Source organism: Notolepis coatsorum, assembly GCF_963971535.1.
Source record: "Notolepis coatsorum genome assembly, chromosome: 16".
Lineage (NCBI taxonomy): Eukaryota > Metazoa > Chordata > Actinopteri > Aulopiformes > Paralepididae > Notolepis > Notolepis coatsorum.
The window spans coordinates 84,904,825-84,931,297 of NC_140180.1; the positions used below are offsets into that span (position 1 = coordinate 84,904,825).

Below are 26,473 nucleotides of genomic sequence, written 5' to 3' on the forward strand. Positions count from 1 at the left end.
ATGCTGAACCACTTTATTCCCTCTCTTCCGTGCTGCTTTCTGTCCCTGCTGTGGTTGGCTTGTGCTTGGGACGGGGCAACCTGTTCCAGGGGAGAGGGCAGGAGGATTTGGCTGCAACCCGCCCCAGACCCCGTCGACCCGAACCAGTCTTTTCTTCACGGCACCTTCCCTGCCGGCTTCCTCTGGGGCGCCGGCACGTCCGCCTTTCAGACTGAGGGGGCTTGGGACCGGGACAACAAAGGCCCATCCGTTTGGGACCACTACACCCACTCCGCCCACAGTGGGAACTCGGCGGCCGAGACCGCGGACGTGGCGAGTGACAGCTACGCCCGCTGGGAGGAGGATGTGGAGGCGCTCGGGTACTTGGGAGTACAATCGTACTCCTTCTCCCTCTCCTGGTCCAGAATCTTCCCCGATGGGAACGCCAGGAGTCAGCCGAACGCGGCAGCTGTGGAACACTACGGCCGTCTCCTGGACAGGCTTCTGGAGAGGGGCATCCAGCCCGTTGTCACCCTCTACCACTGGGATCTGCCCCAGAGCCTGGAGGGCACCTACGGAGGCTGGAGGAACGACACTCTGGTGGGACTGTTCGACGACTACGCCGCCTTCTGCTTCCGTACGTACGGGAGCCGCGTGAGGCACTGGATCACCATGCACAACCCCTACCTGGTCGCCGTCCAGGGCTACGGCACGGGGGTCCACGCCCCCGGAGAGACGGGGGGGCCCGCCACCCCCCTCGTGGTGGCCCACAACCTGATCAGGGTGAGTCACACACAGTGTCAAAGATCAGGGGGTAGGACTATGGAATGGAGAGGGTTATTTGACTTTAAAGGAACACACCAACATTTTGGGAAATTAGCTTACCGTCTCCCTAGAGAGACAAGAAGATAGATACCAGTTTCCTCTCTGTGTGTTCAGTAGAAAGCTATCTTGCCACACGTTAGCCTAGCTTAGCACAATGAATGGAAGCGGACATGACTGGTTAGCCTTCGGGAGAGGTGTTAGTTGGACAATGCCTAGGCAAACTGGTCATGAGGAAACTGGTATCCATCTTCTTGTCTCTCTCTGGAGAAGACGGTAAGCTAATTTCCCAAAATGTTGGTGTGTTCCTTTAATCATTATTGTCTGGTGTGGTTTGCCTGAATAGCAAAGTACAGTACATAGAGACCCTCGTCTCGTCTTTTAACTTTGAACTTCTTTGGCTTATTTTTGTCAGTTGATGTTTGGTAGATTTTTACATCGTCCAAAGGTTTTCAAGTTCTTGAGACACAGAAGCGAATGATGTTTACATCGTCCAGAGGTTTTCAAGTTTCTTGAGACACAGAAGCGTGTGATGTTTACATCGTCCAGAGGTTTTCAAGTTCTTGAGACACAGAAGCGAATGATGTTTACATCGTCCAGAGGTTTTCAAGTTTCTTGAGACACAGAAGCGTGTGATGTTTACATCGTCCAGAGGTTTTCAAGTTCTTGAGACACAGAAGCGAATGATGTTTACATCGTCCAGAGGTTTTCAAGTTTCTTGAGACACAGAAGCGTGTGATGTTTACATTGTCCAGAGGTTTTCAAGTTTCTTGAGACACAGAAGCGTGTGAGGACAACATTACCCTTACAGACATCAAGTTAAATCAATCCAGTGAACCGGGTTACCCATAATATAATATAAATGCTACTCTATTGTACATAGAACAGACAGATTGAAGATATCAGTGGCATTTCATAAAAAAAATTAAGATCTGTTGATCTATGTCTTTAGGAGAGGTTTATTGCACATGGCTATGATTTGTAAACAGGACACTTAGGAGTCATTCTGGTCAAAGTCCATCACATCAGCACTTTAGTGTTGGAGGGGGGAAAATATATAACAGGAAGTAGATATGCCTCATTAATAATCAGTAATCAGCACCTTGCTTCTGCAGTAAAACTGCTACAGTCAGTTCCATACTGTGGCACTACGTTCATTCATTTAATCAATCTTTATTTAATCTTGAAGGGGGTCTCATTCTCCAACGGACTTAGGACAAAAAGGGCTTTCTCTTAGGGCCATTTGAGACCTTTTCGGGCAAGACATGAATATAGACAATATATTATAATATAATATTAATTATATATGTTTTATTGGGACGGTTGGTGAATCCCAAAATCGGCCCGAAAAGGTCTCAAATGGCCCTAAGAGAAAGCCCTTTTTGTCGTAAGTCCTTGGTGATTGAGAGCAAACTCTCATTTACAGTGACGTTGAGAGGTACAATACATAATAAATACAAAAAGAAAATATAAAGTAAATCAATTAAACATTTAAAATAATTTAAAAAAAAAACTGCAGACTGTGGTGGAATGGTTTGCTATTCTAGATGTAAACTGACCAATAGATACTAAAGTATTGAGTTTTAAAGTGCATTGCAAAACATGTTTCTGGGGCACAGAAGCTAGACACTGGTTTTTCTAATGCAGTGCAAACTCTAGGAACCTTAAGCGTAAAACAATCAGAGTGAGTTAGTATGATAAGATCCAGAGTTCCAGTCCAGTAATGAAGTGATCATCAATAATGGCTTTATACAGAAACTGATGCGAATGCATCCAATGTGTGTGTTATGTGTTTGTACTATGCTTGTCACCAGTAATACAGTAGTGAGATATACAGCTATATTTGACCAGATGCATTGCTTCTGTGGTTAATGATCTGCGAACCATGATCAATAGAACAAATTATGATACTATCCTGTTCATGCTATAATCTATATACTATACTATACTATATACTCTTGGTCCAACCCTTCAGCTCCAGGTCCCTCAGATCGAATGACCAACTGTGTCTGAGGGTCCCGCGGGCCAAACTGGTGACAAAGGGTTTCCGGGCCTTTGCAGTGATGGCGCCGACAATGTGGAATAAGCTAGTCTGATTGATTGATTGATTGATTGATTGATTGATTGATTGAAAACTTTATTAACAAATTGTAGAATGGGTACAATACAGTATGGCTCAATACACACAATTGTTAAGGGAATGCAGATCAGAGAAAGACTATCGTCTTGTTTACATCAGGGTCCCCCATTTTCAATATACAGATAGACAGTCTGCCAACCCCTTACAGACCTTCAAGGCCTTGCTTAAAACCTACCTTTTCGCTGTAGAGGATCATTGAGTTACTTTGCCGTTGTGTTGTGTCTGAGGTGTTCTTATGTTCTCTGTCTGTCCGTCTGCCTGGTTCCCTGTCTCCATTGTCCTGTCTATTTATTTTGTATTGAAAAAGAATTCCGGGCTGTGCCCCGGACCGATGTAAACGTTTACATTATAAATGAAAATATCATATATCATCATACTGTAGGTCATGATGATGATGACATATCTCATTCTGAATGAATGAATGAAGTTTATTTTACGGCCTTGTTTACAGACAAATCAAACACACCCGTGTGGACTTGCAAAAAATAAATAAAAAATTGAAAATCACAAATGTACATATTCAAGGAATGCAAGCTCACTCAAAATCCAGAATCAACGACCGAAAAAAAGGAATAGGCTGAAGCACATGCTTATTTTTGCCTATCCTTTACAAATTCTCAAATTTTTTATATAAGAAAGAAAAACTTTAAATATGCTGCAAGATATAATTTTCTTTTTTTTAAGAAAAAAACAAATGTTTGATGTTTTACTCAAAACTGTACTCCTGAATTATTTTATCCTTTAAGGCTTTTTTAAATCTCCCCTGAGAAGTACACAACTTCAACCCGTCACTAAGGCTATTCCATCATTTAACTCCCAAAATTGAAACACATCTAGCTTTTACATTACATTTACATTCTGCAGGCACATGCCCAAGCGTGGCACACCTACGACACCCACTTCCGGCCCAGTCAGCGGGGCGAGGTCTCCATCGTCCTGGGTTCCCACTGGGTGGTGCCGCCCAGGGGTCGGGCCACGGAGGCCAACGTGGAGCTCTGCCAGCGCTCCATGGAGGCGGTGCTTGGCTGGTTCGCCGGCCCCATCTTCCTCGACGGGGACTACCCGGCCTCCATGAAGGTCACCCACGGGGCCCTGCTGCCCGAGTTCACCCCGGACGAGAAGCTCCGGGTGCGGAACACGGCAGACTTCTTCTCACTGTCCTTTGGGCCCAACAACCTGCGTCTGGACCAGAGCCTGGCCCCCCGGTACGGGCAGACGGTGTCCCCGGACCTGAGGCGCGTCCTGGGCTGGCTGAACCTGGAGTACGGGGAGCAGAAGGTGCTGGTGGCGGAGGGCGGCTGGTTCTCGGAGCGCGGCGTGGGGAGGGAGGACACGGTGGCAATCTACCTGAACAAGAGGTTCCTCAACCACGTCCTACAAGGTGAGCTGAGAGGAACATCATCACTTCATTAAAGGAACACGCCAACATTTTGAGAAATTATCTTATCGTCTTCTCCAGAGAGAGACAAGAAGATAGATACCAGTTTTCTCTCTGTGCATTCAGTAGAAAGCTATCTGGCTGCACGTTAGCCTAGCTTAGCACAATGAATGGAAGCAGACAGTGCCGGTTAGCCTTCGGGAGAGGTGTTAGTTGGACAATGTTTAGGCTAACCGGCACTGTCCACTTCCATTCATTGTGCTAAGCTAGGCTAACGTGCAGCCAGATAGCTTTCTACTGAAAGCACAGAGAGGAAACTGGTATCTATCTTCTTGTCTCTCTCTGGAGAAGACGGTAATGCTGACTTCCCAGAATGTTAGCGTGTTCCTTTAAATCAATTCTGTGAGATTTCTTTTATTTTCTTTGGATATTTTCGGTGAGAATCAGAAAAAGCTTTTTTCACCAAATACACAATGGTTGTGCACAGATTTGTCTCTGTGACAATTGGTACAAAGACTTACCAACTACTTACTTACAAATGACACACGTTGTTGTAAGGACCTCTCTCTCCCAGACCCCCCCCCTCTTACTCTGCCCCCACAGAATCGGGACTAGGAACCCCCCCACTGACACACGCACACACACACACGCACACACACACACACACACACACACACACACACACACACACACACACACACACACACACACACACACACACACACACGCACACAGACACACACTGCCACTTTACTAACTCACTGCCACTTTATTTTTTATTTTACTATGTACTACTGCTGCTAGGAATATTTGCACTAAGTTCTCCTTTACCTCTTTTTATTTAATTCACTCATTCATTTAATTTTAGCTACTGTTTATATTGTACATAGTCCTGTATATTGTGTGTTGTATATTGTGTCCTATATATGTTACTTTTGTGTTTTATATTGTCTAGATCTTTTTATATACACCGTGGGACGGGGGGGGGGGGGGGGGGGGGGGGGGGGGGCGTAATTCTAATTTTCTGTATGTCTTGCACAAATTGGAAACTGACAATACAGTTGACTTCACAGTAGGCAGGGAGGGACAGCACAACAAACAACAGGCGGCAGACCATCACTCTCTCCATTCACATTGTGCCTCATTGTGTTTGTCGGACAGCGATCCAGCTGGACGGCGTGCCGGTGTTTGGCTACACCGCCTGGTCCCTGGTGGACGGGTACGAGTGGAACTACGGCTACAGCGTCAGGCGAGGCCTGTTCTACGTGGACTTCAGTCGTCCCGACCGGACCAGGGTGCCCAAGACCACCGCCGAGTACTACAGGCGCGTTGTCGCTGACAACGGTTTCCCGGGCAATGGGATCACCGGAGAGGTCAAGGGTCATTTCCCCTGTGACTTCCATTGGGGCGTGGCCGACTCGACACTACAGGTGAGAGAGGGAGGGAGGGAGGGAGGGAGGGAGGGAGGGAGGGAGGGAGAGAGGGAGGGAGGGAGAGAGAGAGGGAGAGAGGGAGAGAGGGAGGGAGGGAGGGAGGGAGGGAGGGAGGGAGGGAGGGAGGGAGGGGGAGAGAGAGAGAGAGAGAGAGAGAGAGGGAGAGAGAGGGAGAGAGAGGGAGAGAGAGAGAGAGAGAGAGAGAGAGAGAGAGAGAGAGAGAGAGAGAGAGAGAGAGAGAGAGAGAGAGAGAGAGAGAGAGAGAGAGAGAGAGGAGGGAGTGAGGAGAGGGAGAGAGGGAGAGAGGGAGAGAGAGAGAGAGAGGGATGCCTTATTTTACCTCTCGTTGTTACAAAACCACAACCTAATCCGGTCCACACCTTGTGTTATGGAGAAGTGAACTACTCTCACACACAGTAATCTAACACATCATCCAATAACTCCTTCACATTAATTTACTTTGACAGTTATTGAGAGTATATGAGTTTGAATATGAATGAATGAATGAATGAAAAAGTTTATTTTTGGACATGTTATTCTCCATATTTCTCCAAACAACTCACGATATCTTGTTCCGTCGAACCAAACAAGCATAGCAACAAATTAAAAAAACATTAAAAGAAAAACATAAAAAAAATAAAAAAAATAAGGAATTATAAACAAAAGGTCAAGAGCAATGTGTTTGGTTAGCAGACATGTCCAAAAAAGGAGTAGAGGGAAGCTAAGCTTATTGATCCCTACCCCCTTACATTTATATTTGTTCTTCCATTAATTTGACTAGATATAACATAATTTAGTGTATTACAATATAGAATATACTTTTACTTATATTAAAAGATTACAAGAAAAAAAACTTGATTCACTTGACAGCAGTGAATATAGTACAGCACTACATACACAATATAACATAACTTTGTTTATCCTCAATACTAATTTCTGTATTTTTTCCAATGTGTATTTTTTTAGCTGCTTTTTAAATTGTGCCACATGTTTACTCAGTTTGATGTATTCGGGTAAATGATTCCACAACTTCACTATGGCCACCAGTAATGTCAATCCTTGTGTTGTGTTAATTACAGTTCAATAAAATGATAAGGTAGCAGTCCCTATAAGACAGGGTATTGCTATTTTTTAGGGATGTCCGATATTATCGGCCGACCGATATTATCGGCCGATATCGGCAGTAAAATGTGATATCGGAAAATATTGGTATCGGTTTAAAAAAAAATAAAAAACAATAACAATATTTGTTATATATATATATCCAGTGAAATGATTAGTTACCTGAAATTATTCCGTTTTTTGGACGGGGAAACCCTGCATATATCGGTATCGGTTGATATCGGTATCGGAAATTAAGAGTTGGACAATATCGGAATATCGGTATCGGTAAAAAAGCCAATATCGAGCATCCCTACTATTTTTTCTACATAATTTCATGGTGCTGTAATTAACGCAACACTCAACTAATTTAACACTCAACTCTCAATAACTGTCCAATTAAATGAATGTGCGAGAAACCGTTTAGTGTTTTTGGATGTGTGTGAGATTATGTGCAAAATAAATCGGTCCACTCCAGTGCCCCTTTAACTCCTAGCTAGTAGATTCGTAAAGTGATTTTATATCATGTCGTTACAAAACCCACTACTTAATTTCATCCTGCTCTGCCTGCCACCTTCTCTAGGTCCACTTCCGACCCTTCTCCCCTCAGTTCACTGACCCCCACCTCTACAGCTGGAACCTGACGGGTGACGGAGCACTGCGTCCCGTCTCCGGGGTGAAGCTCCGCACCAGAGAGGCTCAGTGTACAGACTACCTGGCCATCTGCGGTCACCTCCAGCTGTTTGCATCCACTGGAGCCTCTCACTACCGCTTTGCCCTCAACTGGTCCCTGATCCTCCCCCACGGAGACCTGTCTAGGGTGGACACTGAAGCTCTGAGGTACCCCCTAACTCTGACCCCACAGAGACCTGTCTAGGGTAGACACTGAAGCTCTGAGGTACCCCCTAACTCTGACCCCACAGAGACCTGTCTAGGGTAGACACTGAAGCTCTGAGGTACCCCCTAACTCTGACCCTGACCCCATGGAGACCTGTCTAGGGTAGACACTGAAGCTCTGAGGTACCCCCTAACTCTGACCCCACAGAGACCTGTCTAGGGTAGACACTGAACCTCTGAGGTACCCCCTAACTCTGACCCTGACCCCATGGAGACCTGTCTAGGGTAGACACTGAAGCTCTGAGGTACCCCCTAACTCTGACCCCACAGAGACCTGTCTAGGGTAGACACTGAGGCTCTGAGGTACCCCCTAACTCTGACCCCACAGAGACCTGTCTAGGGTAGACACTGAACCTCTGAGGTACCCCCTAACTCTGACCCCACAGAGACCTGTCTAGGGTAGACACTGAAGCTCTGAGGTACCCCCTAACTCTGACCCCACAGAGACCTGTCTAGGGTAGACACTGAGGCTCTGAGGTACCCCCTAACTCTGACCCCACAGAGACCTGTCTAGGGTAGACACTGAACCTCTGAGGTACCCCCTAACCCTGACCCTGACCCTAACCACTGACCCTGTCTGGGAGTATTGCATATTTGGATTTTATGGTAGATTTTGTTCTTGATTTATTGTGATGTTTCTTCCTGACTTGTTTAAAGAATACTTGTCCAGCCCTTGATTTTGGGATTTACAAATATATTTGATTTGATACCTTTTGTACCTAACAGGTATTACCGGTGTGTCCTGACCGAGCTCCACAAGCTGGGCCTGGAGGCCGTCGTCACTCTCTACTACCCCACACACAGAGCTCCTCTCCTGGGCTTGCCCGGGCCACTGCATGCCTCTGGGGGCTGGCTGAACCAGAGCACAGTGGAGGCCTTCCAGGACTATGCGGCACTCTGCTACAGGGAGCTGGGCTCCTGGGTCCGGTACTGGATCACCGTCAACGAGCCCAACAGACTGGTGGATGTTTACAGCTCTGGGGGCGAGCAGCACCAAGCAGCTCACAACCTGCTCCTGGCCCACGCCAAGGCCTGGAGGCTCTACGAGAGGGAATACTCCAGCCACCAGGGGGCGCTAGTGTCACTGGCCCTCCATGCTGACTGGGCAGAGCCTGCCAACCCCTTCCTGGACTCCCACACAGCCGCAGCCCAGAGGTTCCTTCTCTTTGAACTGGGTCGTTTCCTAGACCCGCTGCTGGGGACTAGAGGTGAGGAAAGGGGGGAGAGAGGGGGCGACTACCCACCAGGGATGCAGGCGTACCTGGAGGAGAAGGCCAAGGTCACGGGCCTCCCTGGCTCGCCGCTGCCTCACTTCACACAGCAGGAGAGGGAGGAGCTCAGAGGAGCGTTGGGTTTCATCGCTCTGAACCACTTCACCACGCGCCTAGTGTCTCCACATCCAGACACACAAGCCTCCCGGGCTCCGGACCACGACTGCCTTCTCCTCTCAGATCCCACCTGGCCCACGTCGGGCCTCGGACAGGCTGTGGTGCCGTGGGGCCTCAGCAAGGTCCTGGGCTGGGTGACAGAGAGGTACGGAGGGGCCCTGCCTGTCATAGTCACAGCCAGCGGGGTAGACGACCAGGCGCCTGTGGAGGACAGGTTCAGACAGAACTACCTCAGGACCTACCTGCAACAAGCCCTCAAAGGTATAGAAATATATACTGTAAAACTTAAATTAATAGCCCAGGGTTTTATTTGCTTCAATCACTGAACTCATCCCGCCTTTATTTGGGACAGGCTTCTAATTCTCTTTGCACTAAAGTCTTGCTCGGCAAAGATGGGAAATATCAAATGTTATTTAAACCATCGGCGGCTGGGTGGCGCAGCGGACATTGCGCTCGTCACCAACGCAAGAGACACCGGGTTCGACTCCGGCTGTCGGCGTTGCCTCCGGCTTGGGACAGCGACTCCTACAGGTCGGTTGGGGACGCCTGCACAGCAGAGACAGGAAATGGCGGGGGCAGTGTGAGCCTCCTACACGTTACACCTCGCCAATGAGAGTCCGCGCTGGCAGGTGAAAAGATGTGACAGGCTGCCTCCTCGTGTATCGGAGGGGACACGTGATGCAAGGCTTCTATCCTCCCTACAACCGGCCAGTGGGGGGCATATGCGAGCAACGTTCAAGACAGGGGAGGGGAGAATTGGCACAGCGGGTAATTGGGATGGGAGAAAAATTGAAAAAGAGGAGAAAAAGTGGATTAAAAAAAAAAGTTATTTAAACCAGTATGAATATGTACCAGCATTAACCCTTCACTGCACCAGATCCCCAGTGGTGGAATGGCTGATAAGAGCTGCTGCTCTTTCCATTCATGCAGAGATTCTATCAGCTTGGACACCATGATTGATGGTAACCTGCTAAGTGAGGAAAATGTGATTAAATAAAGATCTTGAGAACCAGAGAAACAATTACTAAAAACCTGCCTTTATTTCTTTATTATGCATCTATTTGACACTCTGCTTTTCTTTGAAGTTTTACTATATATATATATATATATTAAGGCTGTCAATCGATTAAAATATTTAATCTGATTAATCGCATGATTGTCCAGTTAACTCGCGATTAATCACAAATTAATCACATATTTTGTATCTGTTCTAAATCTACCTTAAACGGATATTTTTCAAGTTTTAATACTTTTATCAACATGAGTCAACAAATGCTTGCTTTATGCAGCCATTTAACACAAAAGGATGACCTTCATGCATTGCAAATTTGCATCAAATTCAAAACAGAGTGATGCACAAAATAACTTAAAAGAAAATAATAATTTAAAACAATGAATAAGGTGTGCATGAAATAATAGGCGAAAGAAAACGTTATGAACTTGTTACATTCACCCACACAAGGGCTGAGTGAGGACTCACCCCCCCGCCCCCCCCTCTCTCTCACACACACTGTTATGGTTTGTAACCGACCCCAATCGCACAACACAAGACAGGTATGAGAGTAAGCCAAGAACTGGGCATTTATTGAAAACAGAAAACGGCACTGTCCCTTTAAGGGAGAACACAAATCACAGGAAAACAAGAAATAGGAAAAGGGACCAGTGCCTTTAAGAGGCGAGCTGGCTAAGGGGAAGGCTAGGGAAGGCTAACGGACTGGGCCAGGGCAGGGGAACAGGCAGGAACAGGGAGGACTAGGATGACTGGACAGGGAGGACTAGGAGGACTAGGAGGCCTGGACAGGGAGGACTAGGATGCCTAGGAGGACTGGACAGGGAGGAACTAGGAGGACTAGAGAGGGGAAACAGGGACAGAGGCCCGCGGAGGCGGGCTGGGGACAGGGAGGACTAGGAGGACTAGAAGGACTGGACAGGGAGGACTAGGAGGACTAGAGGACTGGACAGGGAGGACTAGGAGGACCAGAGAGGGGAAAACAGGAACAGAGGCCCGCGGAGGCGGGCTGGGGACAGGGAAGACTAGGAGGACTAGAAGACTGGGATACAAGCATTAGAAGAATGTTGCTGCTCTGCAGCTTCTCCCGGGAAGGTTCGTCTGAGGAATCTGACAGTGACGTCAGAGCCGCTCTGCAGAATCCTCTCGGCAGCTCTCCGAGGTGGTAAGGGGACAGAGAGGGAGAGAGAGAGCGGGTTAGCTCAGAGTACAGTTGGGAACAGAGCAGGTGACAGGAGAAGTGACTTGTCCCAAAACAGAGTAATCCAAGTGACTGAATCTTCGGTGTAAATACACACTGTGAGTAATGTCCCAACAACAATCCACGTGATTGAATCTTCGGTGCAAATACACACAGTGAGCGAAGTCCCAATAATAATCCAGGTGATAATATCTTCGGTGTGAATACACACAGTAAGCGATGTCCCAATAATAATCCAGGTGATAATATCTTCGGTGTGAATACACACAGTGAGCAAAGTTCAAGCAAATATTATCCCAAATGAACAATCCAAAAAGCAGGCACAGGGTGAGTGACAGTCTGAACAAAAAGCAGGATCTCTTCAGTGTTTAACACACACGAAAAATGATAGGGTCAAAAGACAGTCTTGCAAACTCACCCAGGCGCTGTGCGTAAAGAGAGCAGGATCAAACAGGGCGAGCGCGTCGCTACGGGGAACGGGTTGTCCAAGCGGAGGTCTGGGTGGTGCGCGTCTGTTTGGAGTACGCGCCGGTACGGAGAACGCATCTGGCGCGGAGTCAGGATGCGCGTCTGGATGCGCGTCTGGGGTGAAGAGCCCGTCAGGCTCGGAGGTCTGGATGCGCGTCTGGAGTGCGTCTGCTGCGCGGAGGTCTGGATGCGCGTCTGGATGCGCGTCTGGAGTGAAGAGCGCGTCTGCTGCGCGGAGGTCTGGATGCGCGTCTGGATGCGCGTCTGGAGTGAAGAGCGCGTCTGCTGCGCGGAGGTCTGGATGCGCGTCTGGATGCGCGTCTGGAGTGAAGAGCGCGTCTGCTGCGCGGAGGTCTGGATGCGCGTCTGGATGCGCGTCTGGAGTGAAGAGCGCGTCTGCTGCGCGGAGGTCTGGATGCACGTCTGGAGTGAAGAGCGCGTCTGCTGCGCGGAGGTCTGGATGCGCGTCTGGATGGAGTACGCGCCGGTACGGAGAGCGCATCTGCTGCGCGGAGGTCTGGAGTGGAACACCGGAATACCTCCCGTAGAGGTTTAGAGAGCGCAGTATGGTGTCTCCTTCCAGGCAAACGGCGACAGGTGGCGAAGGCTTGAGCGCATCTGGCGCGGAGGTCTGGGGTGGAACACTGGAATACCTCCCGTAGAGAATTAGGGAGCGCAGTACAATCTCTCCCTCCAGGCAACGGCGACAGGTGGCCAAAGCTTGCACCTCGTCTCACGCCGGAGATAAAACAGCATACAGACAGAAACAGAACTCCCGTAGGAGCCTATAGACAGAGAACCTCCCGAAGGAGTTAGGTGATAGAGATATGATACGGAACGACCCGACAAGGCCAGAGGGGAAGAGCGAGGTACTTAAAGACCAAGGGGTGCTAATTAGAATACACATCAGGTGCGTGATGGTAATTGATAATCGAACTAGAAGTGTGTGTTCGGCACCAGACCAATCAAACACATAATGACAGGTAGTCCAAGGGTGTGGCTGCTGAAGAGCAAACGAACGCGAGGGTGGGGGCTAGTGAAGTGAGGAGACAGGGAATTAAAGTACAGGGAACAGGAATTAAAGGTCCAGGGAGAGGAGAACCTCACAGTACTCCCCCCTCCACGGGAGCCACCGGGCGACCCAAAAACACAGACAGAGGGGCAGGGGAAAAAACAAGGCAACAAAACAAAAAGTACTGGGCCATGCTAGCAGGGGAAGCTACAACAAAAGTGGGGCTAGCAAAGGAACAGGGCAGCTGAGGGGTAACTAGGGAAGCCGAGGGGCAACTAGAGGAGCTGAGGGGTAACCAGAGGAGCAGAGGGGTCACCATGGTAGCTGAGGGGTAACTAGAGTAGCTGAGGGGTAACCAAGGTAGCTGAGGGGTAGCTGGAGGAGCTGAGGGGTAACCAGAGGAGCTGAGGGGTAACTAGAGGAGCTGAGGGGTAACAGCCAGGGCACTGATAGCCACAGGGCCTATGCTAGCTGTACCGCTACATTAACATAGAGGCTGCGCTAGCTGCCGGAGCTAGGCTAGCAGACAGGGCTGGAACAGGGGCACTGGAGAGGGGAACAGGGAAGGGGCTAGCAGAGGGAAAGGGTAGCTGCCAGGGCACTGATAGCTACAGGGCCTATGCTAGCTGTACTGCTACATTAACAAAGAGGCTGCGCTAGCTGCCGGAGCTAGGCTAGCAGACAGGGCTGGAACAGGGGCACTGGAGAGGGGAACAGGGAAGGGGCTAGCAGAGGGAAAGGGTAGCTGCCAGGGCACTGATAGCTACAGGGCCTATGCTAGCTGTACTGCTACATTAACATAGAGGCTGCGCTAGCTGCCGGAGCTAGACTGGCAGACAGGGCTGGACCAGCATGAGAGAACAAGCTAGCTGGAAGGACAGTCCTAGCTGAGAGAGAAAACTGACCTTGCTAGCTGAAGGGGCAGTCCTAGCAGTGGGAGCAAACTGACCTTGCTAGCTGAAGGGGCAGTCCTAGCAGTGGGAGAAAACTGACCTTGCTAGCTGAAGGGGCAGTCCTAGCAGTGGGAGAAAAACTGACCTTGCTAGCTGAAGGGGCAGTCCTAGCAGTGGGGCAAACTGACCTTGCTAGCTGAAGCGGCAGTCCTAGCAGTGGGAGAAAACTGACCTTGCTAGCTGAAAGGGCAGTCCTAGCAGTGGGAAAACTGACCTTGCTAGCTGAAAGGGCAGTCCTAGCAGTGGGAAAACTGACCTTGCTAGCTGAAAGGGCAGTCCTAGCAGTGGGAAAACTGACCTTGCTAGCTGAAAGGGCAGTCCTAGCAGTGGGAGAAAACTGACCTTGCTAGCTGAAAGGGCAGTCCTAGCAGTGGGAAAAACTGACCTTGCTAGCTGAAAGGGCAGTCCTAGCAGTGGGAAAAAACTGACCTTGCTAGCTGAAAGGGCAGTCCTAGCAGTGGGAAAACTGACCTTGCTAGCTGAAAGGGCAGTCCTAGCAGTGGGAAAAAACTGACCTTGCTAGCTGAAAGGGCAGTCCTAGCAGTGGGAAAAACTGACCTTGCTAGCTGAAAGGGCAGTCCTAGCAGTGGGAAAACTGACCTTGCTAGCTGAAAGGGCAGTCCTAGCAGTGGGAAAAGCTGACCTTGCTAGCTGAAAGGGCAGTCCTAGCAGTGGGAAAAACTACACAAAAAGTGGAGGCCATGCAGAGGGACCGGGTTAGCTGCCTGGGCATGGCTAGCTACAGGGCCTATGCTAGCTGCAAGGGCTGCATTAACATAGAGGCTGTGCTAACAGCCGGGGCTAAGCTAGCAGACTGGGGCGATGCAGAAGGACTGGGTTAGCTGCCTGGGCATGGCTAGCTACAGGGCCTATGCCAGCAGCAAGGGCTGCATTAACATAGAGGCTGTGCTAGCAGCCGGGGCTAAGCTAGTAGTAGAGGCCTAACAAGCTGTAGGGGAGCTAACGAGGCTAACAGGGAAACTAACAGGGCTAAACAGGGGAGCTAACAGGGCTAACAGGAAGGACTAACAGGCTAAACAGGGGAGCTAACAAGGGAAGAAAAAAAAAGGCAAACTCAACATACACCGTCTGTGCTGGCTGGGGTCGTCGATGGTCGGGTCGTACTGTTATGGTTTGTAACCGACCCCAATCGCACAACACAAGACAGGTATGAGAGTAAGCCAAGAACTGGGCATTTATTGAAAACAACAGAAAACGGCACTGTCCCTTTAAGGGAGAACACAAATCACAGGAAAACAAGAAATAGGAAAAGGGACCAGTGCCTTTAAGAGGCGAGCTGGCTAAGGGGAAGGCTAGGGAAGGCTAACGGACTGGGCCAGGGCAGGGGAACAGGCAGGAACAGGGAGGACTAGGAGGACTGGACAGGGAGGACTAAGAGGACTAGGAGGCCTGGACAGGGAGGACTAGGATGCCTAGGAGGACTGGACAGGGAGGAACTAGGAGGACTAGAGAGGGGAAACAGGGACAGAGGCCCGCGGAGGCGGGCTGGGGACAGGGAGGACTAGGAGGACTAGAAGGACTGGACAGGGAGGACTAGGAGGACTAGAGGACTGGACAGGGAGGACTAGGAGGACCAGAGAGGGGAAAACAGGAACAGAGGCCCGCGGAGGCGGGCTGGGGACAGGGAAGACTAGGAGGACTAGAAGACTGGGATACAAGCATTAGAAGAATGTTGCTGCTCTGCAGCTTCTCCCGGGAAGGTTCGTCTGAGGAATCTGACAGTGACGTCAGAGCCGCTCTGCAGAATCCTCTCGGCAGCTCTCCGAGGTGGTAACGGGACAGATAGGGAGAGAGAGAGCGGGTTAGCTCAGAGTACAGTTGGGAACAGAGCAGGTGACAAGAGAAGTGACTTGTCCCAAAACAGAGTAATCCAAGTGACTGAATCTTCGGTGTAAATACACACTGTGAGTAATGTCCCAACAACAATCCACGTGATTGAATCTTCGGTGCAAATACACACAGTGAGCGAAGTCCCAATAATAATCCAGGTGATAATATCTTCGGTGTGAATACACACAGTAAGCGATGTCCCAATAATAATCCAGGTGATAATATCTTCGGTGTGAATACACACAGTGAGCAAAGTTCAAGCAAATATTATCCCAAATGTCATTTGAAATGAACAATCCAAAAAGCAGGCACAGGGTGAGTGACAGTCTGAACAAAAAGCAGGATCTCTTCAGTGTTTAACACACACGAAAAATGATAGGGTCAAAAGACAGTCTTGCAAACTCACCCAGGCGCTGTGCGTAAAGAGAGCAGGATCAAACAGGGCGAGCGCGTCGCTACGGGGAACGGGTTGTCCAAGCGGAGGTCTGGGTGGTGCGCGTCTGTTTGGAGTACGCGCCGGTACGGAGAACGCATCTGGCGCGGAGTCAGGATGCGCGTCTGGAGTGCGTCTGGATGCACGTCTGGGGTGAAGAGCCCGTCAGGCTCGGAGGTCTGGATGCGCGTCTGGAGTGCGTCTGGATGCGCGTCTGCTGCGCGGAGGTCTGGATGCGCGTCTGGATGCGCGTCTGGAGTGAAGAGCGCGTCTCCTGCGCGGAGGTCTGGATGCGCGTCTGGATGCGCGTCTGGAGTGAAGAGCGCGTCTGCTGCGCGGAGGTCTGGATGCGCGTCTGGATGCGCGTCTGGAGTGAAGAGCGCGTCTGCTGCGCGGAGGTCTGGATGCGCGTCTGGAGTGAAGAGCGCGTCTGCTGCGCGGAGGTCTGGATGCGCGTCTGGATGGAGTACGCGCCGGTACGGAGAGCGCATCTGCTGCGCGGAGGTCTGGAGTGGAACACCGGAATACCTCCCGTAGAGGTTTAGAGAGCGCAGTACGGTGTCTCCTTCCAGGCAAACGGCGACAGGTGGCGAAGGCTTGAGCGCATCTGGCGCGGAGGTCTGGGGTGAAACACTGGAATACCTCCCGTAGAGAATTAGGGAGCGCAGTACAATCTCTCCCTCCAGGCAACGGCGACAGGTGGCCAAAGCTTGCACCTCGTCTCACGCCGGAGATAAAACAGCATACAGACAGAAACAGAACTCCCGTAGGAGCCTATAGACAGAGAACCTCCCGAAGGAGTTAGGTGATAGAGATATGATACGGAACGACCCGACAAGGCCAGAGGGGAAGAGCGAGGTACTTAAAGACCAAGGGGTGCTAATTAGAATACACATCAGGTGCGTGATGGTAATTGATAATCGAACTAGAAGTGTGTGTTCGGCACCAGACCAATCAAACACATAATGACAGGTAGTCCAAGGGTGTGGCTGCTGAAGAGCAAACGAACGCGAGGGTGGGGGCTAGTGAAGTGAGGAGACAGGGAATTAAAGTACAGGGAACAGGAATTAAAGGTCCAGGGAGAGGAGAACCTCACAGTACTCCCCCCTCCACGGGAGCCACCGGGCGACCCAAAAACACAGACAGAGGGGCAGGGGAAAAAACAAGGCAACAAAACAAAAAGTACTGGGCCATGCTAGCAGGGGAAGCTACAACAAAAGTGGGGCTAGCAAAGGAACAGGGCAGCTGAGGGGTAACTAGGGAAGCCGAGGGGCAACTAGAGGAGCTGAGGGGTAACCAGAGGAGCAGAGGGGTCACCATGGTAGCTGAGGGGTAACTAGAGTAGCTGAGGGGTAACCAAGGTAGCTGAGGGGTAGCTGGAGGAGCTGAGGGGTAACCAGAGGAGCTGAGGGGTAACTAGAGGAGCTGAGGGGTAACAGCCAGGGCACTGATAGCCACAGGGCCTATGCTAGCTGTACCGCTACATTAACATAGAGGCTGCGCTAGCTGCCGGAGCTAGGCTAGCAGACAGGGCTGGAACAGGGGCACTGGAGAGGGGAACAGGGAAGGGGCTAGCAGAGGGAAAGGGTAGCTGCCAGGGCACTGATAGCTACAGGGCCTATGCTAGCTGTACTGCTACATTAACAAAGAGGCTGCGCTAGCTGCCGGAGCTAGGCTAGCAGACAGGGCTGGAACAGGGGCACTGGAGAGGGGAACAGGGAAGGGGCTAGCAGAGGGAAAGGGTAGCTGCCAGGGCACTGATAGCTACAGGGCCTATGCTAGCTGTACTGCTACATTAACATAGAGGCTGCGCTAGCTGCCGGAGCTAGACTGGCAGACAGGGCTGGACCAGCATGAGAGAACAAGCTAGCTGGAAGGACAGTCCTAGCTGAGAGAGAAAACTGACCTTGCTAGCTGAAGGGGCAGTCCTAGCAGTGGGAGCAAACTGACCTTGCTAGCTGAAGGGGCAGTCCTAGCAGTGGGAGAAAACTGACCTTGCTAGCTGAAGGGGCAGTCCTAGCAGTGGGAGAAAAACTGACCTTGCTAGCTGAAGGGGCAGTCCTAGCAGTGGGGCAAACTGACCTTGCTAGCTGAAGCGGCAGTCCTAGCAGTGGGAGAAAACTGACCTTGCTAGCTGAAAGGGCAGTCCTAGCAGTGGGAAAACTGACCTTGCTAGCTGAAAGGGCAGTCCTAGCAGTGGGAAAACTGACCTTGCTAGCTGAAAGGGCAGTCCTAGCAGTGGGAAAACTGACCTTGCTAGCTGAAAGGGCAGTCCTAGCAGTGGGAGAAAACTGACCTTGCTAGCTGAAAGGGCAGTCCTAGCAGTGGGAAAAACTGACCTTGCTAGCTGAAAGGGCAGTCCTAGCAGTGGGAAAAAACTGACCTTGCTAGCTGAAAGGGCAGTCCTAGCAGTGGGAAAACTGACCTTGCTAGCTGAAAGGGCAGTCCTAGCAGTGGGAAAAAACTGACCTTGCTAGCTGAAAGGGCAGTCCTAGCAGTGGGAAAAACTGACCTTGCTAGCTGAAAGGGCAGTCCTAGCAGTGGGAAAACTGACCTTGCTAGCTGAAAGGGCAGTCCTAGCAGTGGGAAAAGCTGACCTTGCTAGCTGAAAGGGCAGTCCTAGCAGTGGGAAAAACTACACAAAAAGTGGAGGCCATGCAGAGGGACCGGGTTAGCTGCCTGGGCATGGCTAGCTACAGGGCCTATGCTAGCTGCAAGGGCTGCATTAACATAGAGGCTGTGCTAACAGCCGGGGCTAAGCTAGCAGACTGGGGCGATGCAGAAGGACTGGGTTAGCTGCCTGGGCATGGCTAGCTACAGGGCCTATGCCAGCAGCAAGGGCTGCATTAACATAGAGGCTGTGCTAGCAGCCGGGGCTAAGCTAGTAGTAGAGGCCTAACAAGCTGTAGGGGAGCTAACGAGGCTAACAGGGAAACTAACAGGGCTAAACAGGGGAGCTAACAGGGCTAACAGGAAGGACTAACAGGCTAAACAGGGGAGCTAACAAGGGAAGAAAAAAAAAGGCAAACTCAACATACACCGTCTGTGCTGGCTGGGGTCGTCGATGGTCGGGTCGTACTGTTATGGTTTGTAACCGACCCCAATCGCACAACACAAGACAGGTATGAGAGTAAGCCAAGAACTGGGCATTTATTGAAAACAACAGAAAACGGCACTGTCCCTTTAAGGGAGAACACAAATCACAGGAAAACAAGAAATAGGAAAAGGGACCAGTGCCTTTAAGAGGCGAGCTGGCTAAGGGGAAGGCTAGGGAAGGCTAACGGACTGGGCCAGGGCAGGGGAACAGGCAGGAACAGGGAGGACTAGGAGGACTGGACAGGGAGGACTAAGAGGACTAGGAGGCCTGGACAGGGAGGACTAGGATGCCTAGGAGGACTGGACAGGGAGGAACTAGGAGGACTAGAGAGGGGAAACAGGGACAGAGGCCCGCGGAGGCGGGCTGGGGACAGGGAGGACTAGGAGGACTAGAAGGACTGGACAGGGAGGACTAGGAGGACTAGAGGACTGGACAGGGAGGACTAGGAGGACCAGAGAGGGGAAAACAGGAACAGAGGCCCGCGGAGGCGGGCTGGGGACAGGGAAGACTAGGAGGACTAGAAGACTGGGATACAAGCATTAGAAGAATGTTGCTGCTCTGCAGCTTCTCCCGGGAAGGTTCGTCTGAGGAATCTGACAGTGACGTCAGAGCCGCTCTGCAGAATCCTCTCGGCAGCTCTCCGAGGTGGTAACGGGACAGATAGGGAGAGAGAGAGCGGGTTAGCTCAGAGTACAGTTGGGAACAGAGCAGGTGACAAGAGAAGTGACTTGTCCCAAAACAGAGTAATCCAAGTGACTGAATCTTCGGTGTAAATACACACTGTGAGTAATGTCCCAACAACAATCCACGTGATTGAATCTTCGGTGCAAATACACACAGTGAGCGAAGTCCCAATAATAATCCAGGTGATAATATCTTCGGTGTGAATACACACAGTAAGCGATGTCCCAATAATAATCCAGGTGATAATATCTTCGGTGTGAATACACACAGTGAGCAAAGTTCAAGCAAATATTATCCCAAATGTCATTTGAAATGAACAATCCAAAAAGCAGGCACAGGGTGAGTGACAGTCTGAACAAAAAGCAGGATCTCTTCAGTGTTTAACACACACGAAAAATGATAGGGTCAAAAGACAGTCTTGCAAACTCACCCAGGCGCTGTGCGTAAAGAGAGCAGGATCAAACAGGGCGAGCGCGTCGCTACGGGGAACGGGTTGTCCAAGCGGAGGTCTGGGTGGTGCGCGTCTGTTTGGAGTACGCGCCGGTACGGAGAACGCATCTGGCGCGGAGTCAGGATGCGCGTCTGGAGTGCGTCTGGATGCACGTCTGGGGTGAAGAGCCCGTCAGGCTCGGAGGTCTGGATGCGCGTCTGGAGTGCGTCTGGATGCGCGTCTGCTGCGCGGAGGTCTGGATGCGCGTCTGGATGCGCGTCTGGAGTGAAGAGCGCGTCTCCTGCGCGGAGGTCTGGATGCGCGTCTGGATGCGCGTCTGGAGTGAAGAGCGCGTCTGCTGCGCGGAGGTCTGGATGCGCGTCTGGAGTGAAGAGCGCGTCTGCTGCGCGGAGGTCTGGATGCGCGTCTGGATGGAGTACGCGCCGGTACGGAGAGCGCATCTGCTGCGCGGAGGTCTGGAGTGGAACACCGGAATACCTCCCGTAGAGGTTTAGAGAGCGCAGTACGGTGTCTCCTTCCAGGCAAACGGCGACAGGTGGCGAAGGCTTGAGCGCATCTGGCGCGGAGGTCTGGGGTGAAACACTGGAATACCTCCCGTAGAGAATTAGGGAGCGCAGTACAATCTCTCCCTCCAGGCAACGGCGACAGGTGGCCAAAGCTTGCACCTCGTCTCACGCCGGAGATAAAACAGCATACAGACAGAAACAGAACTCCCGTAGGAGCCTATAGACAGAGAACCTCCCGAAGGAGTTAGGTGATAGAGATATGATACGGAACGACCCGACAAGGCCAGAGGGGAAGAGCGAGGTACTTAAAGACCAAGGGGTGCTAATTAGAATACACATCAGGTGCGTGATGGTAATTGATAATCGAACTAGAAGTGTGTGTTCGGCACCAGACCAATCAAACACATAATGACAGGTAGTCCAAGGGTGTGGCTGCTGAAGAGCAAACGAACGCGAGGGTGGGGGCTAGTGAAGTGAGGAGACAGGGAATTAAAGTACAGGGAACAGGAATTAAAGGTCCAGGGAGAGGAGAACCTCACACACACACACACACGCACGCACGCACGCACGCACGCACGCACGCACACACACACACACACACACACACACACACACACACACACACACACACACACACACACACACACACACACACACACACACACACACACACACACACACACACACACACACACACACACACACACACACACACACACTTTGAGAACAAACATTGTGTTAACTTTGACAGCCTTAAGATATATATGTATACATTCATAAATATATTTATTTATTCCTTGTAGTAAAAACCTTGTAGCATGTAGTAAAACTCTCATAACTATTTTTTCTCAGTCGCCTCTTGCAAATCCTGCGCTTATTTCAACATGTAAAAGATGTAAAAGAACCACAGTGTTCAGAGTTTTAGAGGAACACCATGGTCTTATCTGCATGACTGCCCCACTATCAAACACACACTTTATGAGAAACCTTTGAGTTCATAAACACATGGGGAGAGAGAGAGAGAGAGAGAGAGAGAGAGGAGAGAGAGGAGAGAGAGGAGAGAGAGAGAGAGAGAGAGAGAGAGAGAGAGAGAGAGAGAGAGAGAGAGAGAGAGAGAGCGAGCATCAATGTTATCGTATTCTCTATCACTTCAGTGTGTAGGCACTACAGAGGATGTGTGGATAATAATAATAATAATAATAATAATAATAATAATAATAATAATAATAATAATAATAATAATAATAATAATAATAATAATAATAATAACTTTGTTTTATATAGCGCCTTTCAGAGGACCCAAGGTCGCTTTACATAGGGGGGGGGGGGGGGGGGGGGGGAGAGATGACAAATTAACAAAACATAGTGGACAGACACAACATATACATATAAAGTGAGAAAGTTAGGGGTTAAAGGCCAAGTTGAAGAGGTGGGTTTTGAGCAGTATTTTAAATGAGTCCAGAGTTGGGGCGGTGCGGAGATCTGCGGGGAGGGAGTTCCAGAGGGTGGGAGCTGCCACACTGAAAGCTCTGTCCCCGAACGTCCGTAGTCTGGTTCGGGGGATGGAGAGCTGACCAGTGTCCGTGGATCGCAGGGACCGTGACTGAGTGTAGGGGTGGAGGAGGTCAGTGAGGTACTGAGGTGCCAGGGCGTGAAGGGATTTGTAGGTGAGCAGGAGGGTTTTGTAGGTGATGCAGGATTTGATGGGGAGCCAGTGGAGGTGGATGAGGGTGGGGGTGATGTGCTGCCAGGGTTTGGTGCGGGTTAGAACCCTGGCAGCTGAATTTTGAACATACTGGAGCCTGTCCAGGGTTTTGCTTGGGACCCCGGACAGGACCCCGTTGCAGTAGTCCAGGCGGGAGGTGACGAAGGCGTGGATGAGGGTCTCAGCTGTGGTGTCGGAAAGTGATGGTCGGAGTCTGGAAATGTTTCTGAGGTGAAAGAAGGCGGATTTGGTGAGGGAATTGACATGGGATTGATAGGAAAGGGTGGAGTCCAGGATAACGCCCAGGTTGCGGACCTTAGGGGATGGGGAGATGGAGCAGCCGTCAATGTTGAGGGTGAGATCCTTGTCTAGGGGCCATGTTATTAATATTTAAAAGTGGTATTAATGGTTAAGACTGTGGTATTAATGGTCAAGACCGTGGTATTAATGGTTAAGACTGTGGTATTAATAATAATACATTTTATTTGGTGACGCCTTTCACGACACCCAAGGTCACCTTACAGATCATAGAGAAAAAAGAACACAGCAAGGCAGTTAAAAGTCAAGGTTAAAAATGAAACAAACAACAGGGAGTAAAAAAACAGTGAAGTTAAAATAACAAACAAACAAACAGCAGGGGGTATAGGACAGTGACAGAGGTTATAGTGAATATGCAAGTTTGAACAGATGGGGTTTTCAGTTGTGATTTGAATGATGAGAATGAGTCAGACTGTCGGATATATGGGGGCAGGGAGTTCCAGAGTCTGGGAGCCGAGCAGCTGAAAGCTCGGGCACCCATGGTGCTGAGGCGTGAGCTGGGGATGGAGAGGAGTCCAGTAGATGATGAGCGGAGGGTGCGGGAGGGGGTGTGTTCCTGGAGGAGGTCAGTGATGTAGATGGGGTCTAGATTGTGGAGGGCTTTTAAGGTGAGTAGGAGGTTTTTTAAATCAATCCGGTAGTGCACAGGGAGCCAGTGTAATTGAATGAGGACGGGGTGATGTGGTCGGATGAGTTGGTGCGGTTATGATCCTGGCAGCAGAGTTTTGGATGATTTGTAGTCTGTTGATGAGTTTGGTGGGAAGGCCGGTGAGGAGAGCGTTACAATAGTCGATCCGGGAGGTGACGAATGAGTGGACCAGGGTTTCCATATTTGATTGGGACAGGGATGGGCGGAGTCTGGAGATATCACGGAGGTGAAAGAAGGCAGACCGGGTGATGGTTAAGACCGTGGTATTAATGGTTAAGACCGTGGTATTAATGGTTAAGACCGTGGTATTAATGGTTAAGACTGTGGTAATAATGGTTAAGACTGTGGTATTAATGATTAAGAGACTGTGGTATTAATGGTTAAGAGACTGTGGTATTAATGGTTAAGACCATGTTATTAACTTCCAGGGGTTTATGTGATGCTGATGAGCATCAAGCTGATGATTCTGTTCACCTACCTGAACGATGGACCACGTGATTCTGTTCACCTACCTGAACGATGGACCACGTGATTCTGTTCACCTACCTGAACGATGGACCACGTGATTCTGTTCACCTACCTGAACGATGGATCACGTGATTCTGTTCACCTACCTGAACGATGGACCACGTGATTCTGTTCACCTACCTGAACGATGGATCACGTGATTCTGTTCACCTACCTGAACGATGGACCACGTGATTCTGTTCACCTACCTGAACGATCAACCACGTGATTCTGTTCACCTACCTGAACGATGGACCACATGATTCTGTTCACCTACCTGAACGATGGACCACGTGATTCTGTTCACACCTCCTGTGCCTCTGTGTGTCTTCCAGCTCGCCAGTCAGATGGAGTCAACCTGCAGGGCTTCTATGTGTGGAAGCTCCAGGACCGACACGTCCCTCAGTTCGGCCTCTTCTCTTCGCCCCACCACCGGTCCAAACCCAAAGCCTCCGTCGCCACCTACCGGGAGATCATCAACCACAGCGGTTTCCCCAAGAAGAGCAACGCGACAGGAGGGTGCCGGGTCAGCGACATCCAGGCCTCCTGCTCCCTCTGCATGTGGATCCTGGAGAACAAGTCACTACTGGTTTGTGGAGTCTGCCTCCTGATATCTTTTGTTATGTTGGGAATCGTTGCCACCGTGGTCACCATCAACAGGAGGAGGAAGATGAGGGGTGGAGGGAGGAGGGTGAGCAGGGGGAGGACAAGGGTGAGAGGCTCTCCGGTGTGCCCCGTGCCACCCAGTATGAAATGTCAGGCGTGGGAGAGGGTGAGACTGCAGAGATAAGAATCTGGCGCTTCGTCGTTAATTCTAGGAGCCATGCTCACTATATCTTCTGCTCATTATATGTGATCAGTTTACCTGTTCCAAGATCAGTATCAAAGGACATCTTTGTTCATCCCCAAGCTGGCTGTCTTCAAGAGGAGAGAGAAGGGGGACTGTTAGATTAGATTAGATTAGATGAGATTAAAATGTATTGTCATCATACAGCACAAGTACAGTACAACAAACATAAGTTTGACATCTAACCAGAGTGCAAATGTAACAGTAAAGTGCAATATACAATGTACAGGGGATTAAACTGGATATAAAATATATAAATGAGTACATCTGTGTAATAGTGCTAATCAGATGTACTGTATGTACAGAGTTCTAATATTAATATGTACAGTGATACAGGTATGAAGACACTATGGTAGTAAGTCATACTGGCCAGCAGTGTAACTAGTAAGAGTACAGTAGGTAAGGGATATGTACAGATATATAGTATCTACAGGTATGTTTATATATTTATATGCAGGTATGTACAGACAGATGTGTGTATATATATATATACACGGTATATACAGCATTATTCTACATGCTATCATACAGAGTTATATGGGTTATATGCAGGTGTATACGTAGGTATATAGAAATGATTATAACAGGTATATTCAGACAGATATGGATTTATGCTGTAAATATATATATATATATATATATATATATATATATATATATATATATATATATATATATATATATATATATATATATCATTATTGTACATGCTATCATACAGGGTTATATGGGTTATATGCAGATGTATAAGTAGGTATATAGAAGGATTATGTGCATGTATATTCCGACAAATATGTATATATATATATATACACTAAATATATGCTGTAAATATACATTTATAAATGTATATATACGGTATATACAGCATTATTGTGCATGCTATCATACAGTGTTAAATGGGTAGACTATAGTCAAGACATGTCGACCACTCTGTGTCATTGTGTTTCCACTGTTGCATGAATGCAACTGCCAACATTCTGCATAGGCTGCTGTTTTTCGTATGGTTATATGGTGTATCATGATGGTGCAAATCAACTTGACCTAATCTCACTGTTATGACTGAGAAGATGAACTGAACATGTGACCGCTGATTATCTGAGTATGTATATTACAACAGTGTGCACTGTGGTGTGGACTGGTATCTTATATCTCAATGTAACGACTGCACTTTGCACCACTTTAGCCTACGAATGCCACCCAACCGGAGCCCAGCAGCTCAAGCATTTAGCAGATTAAGTAGCTTGACTAGATTAAAAACTCCTTATCAAATAGGCCTCTCGGTGCTCTCGCCTCATAATTGTTGTGACAATGATGTACTTGTAAATAAATACTGTCAAAACAATATTGAAAGGGTGATGTTGGACAGTAGCATAGACTGAAATAGTATGCATCCATTACACATCATACCTCCTCCTCCTCCTTCATTCACTGCATGTTTTTGCCAGGGACACTGGCGCCCCCTAGTGTGGGCATCATGAAACACTGGTCTGACCTTTGTGAAAGGAATGAATGAATGAATGAAAACTTTATTTAACAGATTGCAGAATGGGTACAATACAGTACGGCTCAATACATACAATTGTTAAGGGGATGCAGACCTGAGAAAGACGTTTGTCTTGTTTCCATCAGGGTCCCCCATTT

The 26,473-nt window shown here is 49.4% G+C and overlaps 1 protein-coding gene across 1 annotated transcript; it reads left to right on the forward strand.

Annotated features, from left to right (window-relative positions):
- Nucleotides 1-24,772, forward strand: klb (klotho beta; the record flags this gene model as incomplete). Its single annotated transcript, XM_084332110.1, has 6 exons — nt 1-762; nt 3,806-4,322; nt 5,481-5,749; nt 7,437-7,693; nt 8,477-9,399; nt 24,318-24,772. 6 exons carry the CDS (start codon nt 1-3, stop codon nt 24,770-24,772), a joined length of 3,183 nt encoding a protein of 1,060 aa, XP_084188236.1.
- Between the last annotated feature and the right edge of the window lie 1,701 nt (nt 24,773-26,473).